Source organism: Neodiprion pinetum, chromosome 4 (assembly GCF_021155775.2).
Source record: "Neodiprion pinetum isolate iyNeoPine1 chromosome 4, iyNeoPine1.2, whole genome shotgun sequence".
Classification (NCBI taxonomy): Eukaryota; Metazoa; Arthropoda; class Insecta; order Hymenoptera; family Diprionidae; genus Neodiprion; species Neodiprion pinetum.
In genome coordinates this window covers 6,408,908-6,421,817 of record NC_060235.2, presented here as the reverse complement: position 1 = coordinate 6,421,817, position 12,910 = coordinate 6,408,908, and the positions used below count along the sequence as shown (strand labels likewise).

At 37.2% G+C, this 12,910-nt stretch overlaps 2 protein-coding genes across 4 annotated transcripts in view; one reads left to right on the top strand and one right to left on the bottom strand.

Moving 5' to 3' along the window:
* Positions 1-12,910, bottom strand: part of LOC124217507 (uncharacterized) — a 130,543-nt gene that overhangs the window by 99,825 nt on the left and 17,808 nt on the right. The window lies entirely within an intron of this gene.
* LOC124217489 (uncharacterized) overlaps positions 1-12,910 on the top strand; it is a 73,613-nt gene that overhangs the window by 59,513 nt on the left and 1,190 nt on the right. The window contains exons 4-6 of one of the 2 annotated variants that reach the window (XM_046623187.2): positions 5,321-5,625; positions 7,524-8,916; positions 11,737-11,914. In XM_046623187.2, coding sequence (XP_046479143.1) covers positions 5,321-5,625; positions 7,524-8,916; positions 11,737-11,914 — 1,876 coding nt within the window. Of the gene's footprint in view, positions 1-5,320; positions 5,626-7,523; positions 8,917-11,736; positions 11,935-12,910 lie in introns of both variants that reach the window. The other variant, XM_046623189.2, reaches the window with a different exon arrangement.

The following is a 12,910-nucleotide window of genomic DNA, read 5'->3' as shown; positions in this document are numbered from 1 at the left end:
CATTTTTCCTCGAAATTTGGAGCGTACAATTCATTTAAAGAAGTCTCCCCAAACCATCAAATTTCCAATGTGTTGTTACGATCAAGCTTTCAGTTGTCAATATTGCATTAACATGTTCAAGTAATTCAAATAAACGTCACCTTTGAAACATTTCAAATCGTCCAAGAGAAGTCAGCGTATATTACAAACAGCAAGAAATCTTCGCACATTTCAAACAAAACGTTGTTAATACAACTTTCGTTTTTCGCATTATTGGCTCAAACGTTTATTCTCTCCCGTGAATGTATCATCATCAGGATAACCTAAATCAAAGAATCCACAATAAAATCTGACTTTGGGTACAATCCTTACCTATCGAATCACCACAGTGAGTGTCGGCAATCGTGTGATTATACGGATTTGCCAGACAGATCGTGACAGTCGATATAATCTCATCATACAAAGTCAGAGATCATCGACCGATCGAAACTCTCAACTTCTGATTACGATATTGAATCCGTTAATAATCCGCATTGAATACCTGCACCACTCTCCAATTATCGCCGTCCCACTAATTACCGACGCAGAGTTAAATCAGACCGATAAATCGGCTAAACTAATTTCATTCAATTCAACGCAAACTCGATTTCTGTTTTTTTCATTACATTGATAGTAATTAGCACTCCACGCTTATTCATCTGCCGAACGTTTTTCCGCTCGCTGACGTGCGTGATAGTCATTTAAAAGATGAACGCTTGAAAATACAATCAAGTCTAAGATTTTCACCGAGTACAATGTACATATGGGGCATTCCAGATCACGTTGATCTGGATCCGACCCTTGATCTCTCGGATTGTTCTGAGTCTCGAAGGCATTCGGTTTTTTCGCATTTTTCCCAATTGATTTGAAGCCCAATCCGATAGGTCGATAGTAGTAATGGAGCATTCCACGCCAATTCGACCTGGGGTTTTACCCCTGACCTCTCAGATTTGGCGCGCGATTTTTTCTATGATTGTTCTCACTTTGAAAGGTACGCTGTTTTTTTTTTTCGACTCAATTTGAATTTTCTACAATTTTTAGAAACGATTTTATCGGCCGAACAAAATTAAAAATTTGAAATAATTCTGAAAAAACCTGTGTCAAGTATCAAAATTTTTAAGCTTGGACCAGGAGTGGGCCGATTTTCCGTTCTTTCTGTTTTCAAGCTTTTTCCGAAAAAAAAGGTTAAAAAAAATTAGAAACGAAAGTCATTTTACTATGGATGGTTGCTGAAACATTTTTATATGTCACATTGGATATTTGAAAATTTTTCAGATTTTCCCGAACCATTTTACCATTTGCAATTTTTTTTACTGGCAAAATAAAGAAAAAAGAAAAAACAAAATCTCTTCTAAAAATTGTAGAAAATTCAAATTGAGTCGAAAAAAAACAAAGAAAAAAAATACCGAGTACCTTTCAAAGTGAGAACAATCGTAGAACAAATCGCGCGCCAAATCTAAGAGGTCAAGGATAAAACCCAGGTCGAATTGGCGTGGAATGCCTCATATACATGTATGCGGTGCATTGACTACAAAGTGATAAATTATGAAAAAGAAATTCATGTATTATACAATTAACAGGGATATCGACGGCAGGTAAGGTAGACAAACAAGTCGATGGCTGCACAAGCTTTTCGCGTATTGTATCTCAATACAAACCGACATCCATTTGTTTAGCCTTTTTTTTCAGTCAAGTTTAAGTTGATTCACTTCGTTAGTTAATTGCTGATAATTGGCACGTTTAAAACAGTACACACCACATACTGTTGTTGATTCTACTGACGGGAATTGTTGAAAGGCGGAGGGAAGAAAAATAAATATAACCACCAAACGACGAAGTAATACGAAGGAAGGGAAGAAAAGGGCAAAAAAAAAAAGAGAAAAAGAAAAAGAAAGAAATTGACTAAATAAGAAAACAACTGCGAGGAAAACAGAAAGTAAATAAACCCCTATAAAAATTAGCCGAAAGTAGTGAGTTAGGCGTAAAAGTTTGTTCTCGAAGGTAAATTCGGGTGAATTCCAATTCAAAGATCATTCGATAGGATAAAGTTTTTTTCTCTCGTTCCCGAATCGATTATATATACTCCATAGGTTATTAGATCATACGCCTATAGTAGCTACACATTATATAATAAATTGACGTCTTATATTGCTTTAGAGACTTAAACGTAGTTTGTGAAACGAAGAAAATCAAGTTCCTTCGAACAGACAGATTTCGTTAAACGATTCCAGTCAGCCACTCAAAGAAACATTTCATTTCTGCGCAGCACCAATTCCGTGACTTTTTGCATAATTTCCGCAATTTGTTGAATTAAAATCGCTCGACAAGCAAACTGCGATGAAAAGAACTTCTGCGCCACAGCCAACATTTCAAACAGTAGTTTAAAAATCGTCGTAAAAAAAATATACCTATCTCGTGGTTTTTAAATAAATGTCACACACTGACCGGCTTTTGCATATGTCAGCCGATATACCGAAATTCGAGACGATGAAGATACTTCAACAGATGCTGCCTTCAAAAGTTTCAGCGCATCGGGCGCTCGAAATCTGCAGTAAAATACCGACAACAACTATCTTCGCTTTAATGTTGAAATGAACGCAAAGGCAGTTGACTAAATTCAAGTTGCAGGATCTAAGATTCGGGGAAGAAGAATTTTTATTAAAAAAAATCAAAAATAAAATTAAAAAAAAAAAATATCGACACTTAAAAATCTTTTGCTATTTCTTTGTAGATTTGTTTCTTTTCGAATCGTGCAATGATAAAAGTAACGTAACGGTCGATTCGCGAGTATTTGTTGAATCCGGATTTGTTAACAACGCGCAAGTCACAAAGTATTAAAAGAGTCTCGTGGCAAAGGAATAATCAATGATGAAACTTGAAGAGTTGTTAACAAAGGTTGCAGGTGATTGCCAGCATTGTGAGAACTGGTAAATTGCTAATGATAAAATTAAAACTGGGTGAGATGGATCAAAGGAAAATTTTCACCCTTTCTGTATAATATCGTTGTACATATTTTAAAGCCGCAAATTTTCAGGCTTTCGTTATTACTTGTAAAAGAGAGGCGATGAAAAATTTCTTTTCACCCTTTTTCTCCGTTTCATTGTTAATTTCAGCATTGCATTATTCATTGTAAATTACGACACTCGAAAATGTTCGGGCATTGTTTTTTTATAAAAAGGATACAAAAATTTTCCGACTTCACTCGTCAGTTATCACGATTCTCTGATGAATTTTAATAAACAAATCCGGTATTTAAAGGGAGATAAAACGCAACGTCGGTGAAATCGGGAAAACCGAATACAGAGAAACAAATTTAACAACATCGAAGTGATTATAATGTCGGTCGTAAGATCTTATCGCTTTCAAGACTTTGAGTTTAATTCGGACTTTCGGAAAGTTTCAAATCCGGGTAAAATTAACCCTCCTGCAAAAATACTGCTTCAAATAAATACGGAGCATCATCAAACGAAGGAGTTTTGCAACTTTCGTCAAAGCTACGAACGAGAGTAAGACAAAAAAAAAAAAAGAAAGAAAAAAAAACACAAACCGAAACAAGTGGGGGAAAAAAGTTGTCAAATTAACTTTAGGATATACAGAATTATCTCAAACCCAGTGAATTGTGGTTCAAGTAATCTAATAAGAAACCAAGAATAACAACTTCAGGACTTGTCGTCCAACTCTAATTACGGTTAAAAAAAATAGAAAAACAAATGGTCGTAACCTAATTAGTTTTCCCGTCGACGTATAATTGCTGCGATAAACGCGAAGGAATATCGACTCGTTTAAAATTTCTAGAAAAAAAAAAAAAAAAGATAATGAAAAGTCATCTTGATCTAAACATGTGCCGACGTGAAATCGTAGAGATTTTTCCAATAAATAATCGATATCGATAACAAATCGCCAAATGCCTCAGCATAGACGCATATTTGCAAATGAACACGTGCTTTGGTTATCGGTAACTGGAAAGCGATTTTTCTTCAGATTTAAAACAAAAATTTTCTCGTAAACTTCTTACCGTTAAAATTAACCAGACAGACTTGGATTTTTTGAAGAATTTCGACAAAATCTTCGTCAATGATTGATTTTAAAAATATGTGTTAGACGAATAAAAATACAGCATGAATATCTGGCCGCTCTGCGAAAGCAAATTATGACCAGATTTTGGTCGGGCAGAAAACCTTGAATTGCGATTACCATAGGAGATCAGGATTTCATTGAATTATTCAAAAGTCACCACCACGGTCAGATTTACAATTAGGTACCCGTGAAAGTAGGATGAGGTATTCAATTTTCAAACGCCTGATCCATACAATACAGATAATAATTATTATACACGAATTAAAGTGACGGATTAACTAATACATGAAGAGAGAGTGAGAGAGAGAGAGAAACCGAGTGAAGAAAATAAGGAAATATAAATTATAAATTAAACATAATTATCCGGAGTGAATTGTTTATTGATAATTTACAAGAATACTCGTAATACCAATTAAACTGTTATTTTCTCTCTCTCTCTCTCTCAGAATTCATCCATATAGAGAAAATCTATTTCGCTTTTTCTTCTTTATTAGGTTTTTTTTTCTACCTATTTCATGTTTTATTTTTCCACCTACAACCGTTTCCAATTCTAAATATTAAATAATAAAGACATTCTAAAAACACAAACACACACACGGCGAGAGATGTAAAGGAGTGAAATAAAACGCTGTAAAATTATTTCACCAATCAATTGTACTTAGGATTACAATAATAATAATTGATTCGTCCTTGGTGTCAACTTGGTTAATTTCGGTAAGCTTTAATTACGTCGCGGATTATTACGCGGCTCAAGAGTGGATATAGAAAGAAAAAGTAAGGTAGGACAGAAATCATTCGCGGTATTTCCAAGTAATTTACAAGCAGGCGTTCAAAACATGTTCCATATTATTAAAGACCCTGCACCCGGCGTTTAATTAGCGCAAACTGTTTTCGGTGTGTGGCTATTAAGGTTGAGATACAGACGGGGGAAAAAAAGGAGGAAGGAAAGAGGGAGGGGGGGGGGGGGGGAGGGGAAGGGAAGAAGGAAAAATTGCTGAGCCTTCACGGTATTACCCCAGTGGCGAGAGAAAAACCCCAAAAAAGTAAAAAAAAAAAAAAAAAAAAAAAAAACGAGGTAAAATAAAAACGATTTATCGCTGTAAGGAGTTGTGCGAAACTATACGAACTGTGTAAACGAATCCGGGGTGAGAATTCAACGGCATGTGTCAAAGTAAACAATAAGTCTATATGTGTAAGGGTTTTTTTTTTTTTTTTTTTATTGCAGAAGAATGAAGCAACGGGTGGCCGTGGCTCTGGCCGCTGTTTGGTTAGCTTCGATTGTCGGGGCGTCGGTTCCTTCGGGAGAAACAACCACCTTTTCCAACCCCCGCTCTTCTGGCCCCTCGCCCGATCAATACACCCCGTCACACCGTAACCCCCGCAGCTACCTAGAGGACGAGGAATACCGCCAGGACTGGATGAACGATGAACCGCCAAGGATAAGAGTCCCGGATCGCGGGGAGAAATTTACCCCCGTCAAAGATTTACGGAGGCCCGGAGGATCGTCGCCCGAATCGGACGGCAGATACGGTTTGTACATGTTTTCACTTCTTTTCTCTTTCTCTCTCTCTCTCTTTCTCACTTTATTTTCCTCTTCTCAGTTTTTTCGGATATCCAAAAATCGATGCATTTTGGTAATTTTCTTTTCAGAAAATGTTACGGAATTGAGAGTGAAAAGGCTTATTGATACCGATGCTTTCACTGATTGTGAGAAAAGGTTTTAGTTCCGGTTACCGCTCAGTCTTTAACTATTTTCATCTTTTACCAGAATCGAAAAATATAGTTCCAAGTACAAAATGACAATTAGTTTTGTAGCTGTTACCGGAAAGTCTAGTATCCGTTACTATTCTTTCTCATTACGATCACTGTTACTATATTTTCTTGCGACTGTTGCGAAAATTTAACGCTCGTGCAACGATAAATTGACGTTAAAGCCTTGTTTAATTAAAAAAGTAGAGTAAACCGAACAAACTGATTTTGCGTTGCAGTAACCAAAAAAGGATCGACGATAGCGCAAAATGGTTAGGCGTACCTCGTTTTTCGGAATTCCAACGATATTCAAACAGTGTTTTAAACGATACATGTTTTACTGAATTTTTCTAGTTGCTGTAACAAATGAAATTTTTCTCAGCGCTATTTCAGAAATATGTAAAATGGTTCGAAATTTAGCAGATCTTATTCGAAGAATTATTTTCAACGAAGTCACTGCAACACTTTCACACTTAGACATATTGGCATCCTCAAATATGTATTGATTGTTATCAACAAACGGCGATAGTGATTCAAGTGGCTAGAAAACACGTGAAAAGAAGACGACGTGTTTCAGTGAATTTGTTGAAAATAATATTTTGGATAAAATAAACCATCGTGAAGTGAAATCGAAGTAAATTAGATTTTTAACGATATTTTAGAGCGATTTGAAGAAACGAGACATCGCAATCCGAGTTTTCTTTTTTGTTTATAATTCCAATATTTTATATTTTCGTATCTTCCAAAATATCTTCGCAGCTCAACGGTTATATTCATTGAATAATCACTCACTATACGACAAACTCGTAATAAAATTATTAAAAGTTACAGAATTTTGAAAAACGATGATTAGACTGAGTTGCGAACTCTAAGCTTTGTTTTACTCGTATTTGTTTAAACATTTTCGACCTAATTTTTTTACTCCAATTCCACATATTTCCCAAAGTGCAAAGTTGTCACGTCCTCTTCAAACAACATCAAACTGAAAGATTTTAATTCTGTATGCCTAAAATTAAAAAAATTTACCACAAATTTTTCCCCTGACTTTATTCCGAGTTTGACCGATTCAAAATTCTCTGAAGCAGGTGTCCTCTGAGAATTTTCTATGGCTGATTTTAAAACTTAACTCACAGATCACGTCGTCGTCGTACTGAAACCGGTCGACGTCCGAAACGAAAATACATAGTTACAGTTGAATCATTTTTCACACTTCATCCACCGACCCCAATCCTCTCGCATTTACTTCTGGATATCGAGTTTACCATTGTGTTGATTGTGAAAATCTTCTCCCCACTCTCTCTCTCTCTCTCTCTCTCTTTTCTTTTTCCAATTCTGACTTTTCCCTCCAATGCATCCCTCAGGATTCATTTGTTCGGGCGCATGCATCGACCTGAACGTCTGTACGCGGACGTTTGAGAGAAGTGGAAACTTGCATGAAATATATAATATACGTATAGGTATACTTCCAACGGTAGACAAGGAAAAGTTTGGTACGCACGAATGTCCTAAATTCAATTCTCGTAGATGAAAGAATATCGCATGTAACATTTTAGATTCCAGCTTTGCAACAATACGAGTAGAGTAGAAACGTTAAAGAATTTTTCCCCTCGTCAAAATATTGTAAAACATGACTGTAACAATGACCGTCCGATAATTTCAATCGAAAAATCACTTTCCAGGAATCATGGAGCGAAGATTATTCGAAATCTTTGGAAACTCCGAGGAACGGAATCCATCCAAATTGGAAGACATCGAAAAAGACGATGAATTGGACAACGCGGAAGCGATGCGACTGTCGAGTATCAAGTTGGCGTTTGACGAGCCGATAGTTTCGGACGAATTGGAGGAAGATTGGGAAGGCGAAGAGCCGGAAGACGAGACCATGCATCAGGATGATTTCCTGGCCGACGATCCGTTCGAGGATGAGGGTCCAGGTTCGGTTGAGGTGTACAAGCTGGACTTGTCCAGAGAGAGGCCATCGCTTGGCGTCCAGACACAACCGCGAAAGACGAACGTGAGGTACAAGAGTAAAGTGCCAAAAAAGGTTGGAGCTTATGACCAGATGATTTTTAAAACGAAATCCAGCGAAGCGTCGGAGTCGAAGAGCACAAACCACGTGTCAAAATCGGCAAAACTTGACGAGTTTTCAGCATCGTCGAGGTCATTGAAGGACAGAATCTTCGGGGTTGGAGGCGTTCCGGAGCTCCAAGTTGGCTGCGAGGGTACCGAAGTATCTCAACGACAGAAGAGGTCGGATTTCGAGGATACGAATAAGCCGGTAATGCCCACTGTTCCGCTGTTAATCGAACCGGACTATGACTCCGACGAGTACCTGGACCTGACAAACGACGCCGGAAAAGTTGCGTATCTTCAAAAAATAGCAACGAGCGGATATTCGGGTCGAGGTGACATGGACCCAAGGATTAAATCTCCGGGAGAATTGGAGGCTAAGAGGTTACTGAGAAAAGACAATTTTCCAACGCGCGGTGACTTGGGAACATCGGCGAATCCGAACGTTACGGAGATGCTAGGATCGAGGACGTATCCACACCGGCGTCAGGTGTCATTTGTGGAGGAAGAAAAGTTTGAAATGAAGACGAGAAGCAAGCGAAGTGAGCCCTGGGGTTACAGTGAGGAGGAAAAACCTTTAGGATATAAGAAAAAACACCGTCATAACAAGCAGTGGTGCAAACGTAACAAAAACGATCCAAGATGCAAATGGGGAAAGAATAAGGGAAAAATAGTAGGCAGGACCATCCGCAAAAACGGCAAGCCCAACGATAAGATACCAAGAAAATTTCGAGGGAAAAATGGCAATTTATTGCGGAAACTGGATACGAAAGGACGACGAAGAACGTTCAAAAACATCACGGATCGCAGGAGGCAACATTCGTTGCAGCTACAGCATGATCAACCCGATGAGTCGCCAAAGGATGACGTGAATCAAAAATATCTGGACAAGTTCCTAAAACAAATGACTCCTAAAGTACGGCCCGATATCAACGAACTGTCGAATGAAGAAGGCAAGGATAACAGCCCGCGTGAGATACGCTTGTCTGACAAGACCATCGGGTAAGTAAAAATCATTGAAATTAGAAATTAGTTATTAGGGTAGTTACATTTTCTTAAATATCCTTGTTCAAGATACTTGAAGATCGTATGAGATCTGTAAAATCACCAATGAACGAACAGTTTTGGTGTCCGTGCACGAACGTTTACGACCTACTGACTAAGCAGACGATTTAAAGCACTTGAAAAAAACATTAAACATCAGAGATCGAAAAGTTGAAAAATTGAAATGAGAATATTTATAGTTGCTATCATACAATCGGTATTACAATGATCAATAGCGATACTTAATTTTTTTTTTCAAATATTACTTTAACCCTTGTTTGACATACTTCTGGCCACGATCATGACACACTGGGTCAATTTAACCTGGACGTTGCTTCATTCGCCTGTCACGAAGAACCCTTTATTTGATTTTTAGTTTAAAAATTACAAGAATATACTCTAAACATTTCTTAATATGTCTAAAAAATTGAAATTCAGAAAATATAAGGTTCAATTGTTTAAATAATTATTGAAACTTTTCGACTATGGATAAGTGAACATTCAATGAATAATCCGTCCGGGTCAAAATGACCCGAGGTGTCGACAAAGGGCCAAGAATACGCATCTATCATCCGATTGTGAGTTTTGGTGAAACCTGTTACATCTCAACCGTTGAACGGTAACAAACATCAACAACTTCCACGGTCAGACTTGAGTTTTCAAACTGTCAACATTTGTTTGGAGTCTATTTTCACCCAACACAATAGCCAACATTTGAAACTAACTTTGTCTATTTACGTAGAACTCTATTATCACTCAAGACACGAAATACGTTTCTTAATATTATATACTGGGACGCTGTTCTCTCAAGAACATTTTAAACTCACGGTTTGTGACTTATTATATCAAAACATACAAATCTCTTGTGCCATTTCTATAGACAAAACGCAATTACGAATTACTTGTTTTACAATTAGGCAAGAATTTTGATTATTTCTTAACGCGTACGGAGATCCGTGGCATTTTTATCCATTGGTAGGTTTTGCCGACCATTTTCATCATCGCTGGAATTACATATTCAATGGCTTATATAGACTTGGAATGAAAGCTTGGAATGGATATGATCCAACGTATGTTTCAATCGGTTTACTTCCTTTCTTACTTACTCTCAGATACCCGATTGCGGAATTTTATAATTTGCCAAACGAAAGACGTGAAGATTCAGCCTTCGGTCACGTTCGAAAAATGATCGATAGCCGATACGTCGCGAGGCCTGATCCTAGTTTAGTTCGCATCAACGCCCTCTATAGGTGTTGAAAAAGTATGGAATTTTTTACGGAAACTGATTACTAGAACCTGACCGTACACGGCGACTACTCGGCGACGATTTGTCAACGTCGACTAACGCTGGTCCCCTTCGTCCGTTTGGACAGGGTTCGAATTCGGTTGATTCAAGTAAAATCGAACACCCTGCCACCGTGAACTTGGAACCAACAATCGCTCGAACTAGCCAAACCAACACCGCAATTTCAGATGAAGTAGGGAGAGAATTGAAGAACGTTATTCGTGTTCGGAAATCGATAGCGGTAAACATTTTGATAGACGGTGTAACCTTTTATCGGTGAAAAACATTCTTTCCAAGCTTGACACCATAATGTCGTCGAGTTAAGTTTGGTGAAAGAGTATTTAGCGAGGATGGGAAGAACGAGAGCGTGAAAAGCTCCGAACAATCCGGTATCTCCTGGCTTCTTTTACGCCCATTCAAAAAACTGCGTGATCTACGTACACTGAGAGAAATTTTTACTTCCGGTTACCGCTCAGTCCTCAACTATTTTCATTTTTTACCACAGTCGAAAAATATCGTTCTAGCTAGAAAATGAAAATTAGTTTTCCAGCTGTTACCGGAAAGCCTAGTATCCGTTACTATTCTTTCTCATTACGATCACTGTTGCTATATTTTCTTGTAACTGTTGCGAAAATTTAACGCTCGTGCAAGAATAAATTGACGTTAAAGCCTTGTTTGACTAAAAAAGTAGAGTAAACCTCACAAACTGATTTTGCGTTGCCATAAGCAAAAAAGGATCGACGATAGCGGAAAATGGTTAGGCGTACCTCGTTTTTCGTAATTCCAATAATATTCAAACAGTTTTTTCAACGATACCTCTTTTACTCAATATTTCCAGCTACTGTAACAAATGAAATTTTTCTCAGTGTACATCACAGTTCTAGGTGTTCACGACGAGCTGTAATTTTCTGGTTAACAAGACCGTTCTGTGATTCTGCAAAGTAGAAAGCAGCTTGTCCGTTAAAATTGTCACGGACAGAAGGTTTACGACTCGTTCGTACCTGTCGTTTACAAACGCTTCGAAATTTTCACGTCGGAACGACTCTGTACTTTACACAAATTCGAACAACGATTAAAAAAAAGATGTGAAACCGATTTTTTTTGTCATTGTTTTCCGTAAATTTTCAACCGGCAATACCCTTATCAATGTATTTCGATATTTAAAAACGAGATAAAAGTTGGAGTTTTTTTAAGGCACTGTTTTAACGTATTTGTAAGTCATTACAAAACTTGTGAAAGAAAACCGCATCAGCATTCACACTTTTTTCACAACGCAGATTATATGAAACAATCTGTAACAGTTACAGGGTTGCGTGATTGATCGATCGATCGTGTACTTCGATTAATTGATTTCGGTTTAATCCAAAAAATGACGAATTGAAAGGACCGATCATTCGGTTGACCGAATATACATATATGCCTTAGCATGTGTGACTATTCTCCAGATTCGTACAAGGTGGACTGAAGATTTGAAAAAAAAAATTTATTTACAGGAAGTTAGAACCAGGCAAAGGCAAACCAGTTCCCGTGGAAACAGATCTGGTGAGACTATCATACTGGAAGACACTGCCAACGAAAGCCGTTATCAAGATTTTCGATGAAAAGGGAAGTGTAATTCGAACGGAAACTCCACCAGTTATAGCCAACCGGTACAATCCAAAGGACTTCAGGGTTAGTTATGAACCCACAAGGTACATGATAATGTTCAGTGTTTGTTTTTTTTTTTTTTTTTTTTACTTAAATAAAAACCATTATGGATCCTATAAGATTTTCATTTCGCCAAATAACTTGAATGTCTACAAGCACGGCTCGTTCGATTTTGCCTCAAAAGATCCAATCACTACTAGTAAAGCCAAATAAATTAACCAACCAAATCACTAACGTATTATATATCAACAAAAGTCTATGCTTGACACTTGAGAACTATGTAAAAATATTTCAAATTAAATACAATAGTCAGCAATATTTCTAACTGTAATAAATTTTCTTAAGGATATATCAGATTTTGGTTACACAGTCCAGTTAAAAGAGCGTCGAAACGATTTAACAGAGATTTCAAATCATCATTTGACTGAATCTACTGTAAGTTCAAATCGGAATTATCAAGAAAATAGAATCTCACCACGGTAGAGGAAAATGAAAACGGTTAATTTTGATAGAGATTATACAGTAAATAATAGAATTGAGAGAGGCTAAATTATTATCCATCGACGTTTTTTATTGCCACAATCAATTAATAATAGCTCATTTTGATAATCTGGCGAAATGAATATATTTTGAAATAAAGGATTAGTTATTATTGCATACAATCAACGAAATGAGTTACGATTTATATTTTTTTTAAAGTTGGCATAACAGTTACGAAATTTCAAAAAATGTTAACAAGTGATATACTCGAATGCGAATTCGTTTTTTTTTTTTTTCGTTTCTCCATATTGAGGGGACATTGTTCAGACCTAATTCGACTTGATAAAACACCGTTTCGTAAAATTCTGTTTTACGCGTTTCTTAGTGCGTGTTTTTCGTAATCAAAGCAGACGTTTCTATAACGGTATAATGAGTCTGCGACTGCGCATGCGCAAAGTACTGAAAAGAGTACTTTTACAGTTGCGCGCATGCGCTGTCGCGAAAAAATCTAACATTACGCAATCCTAACCTCAATTTTGT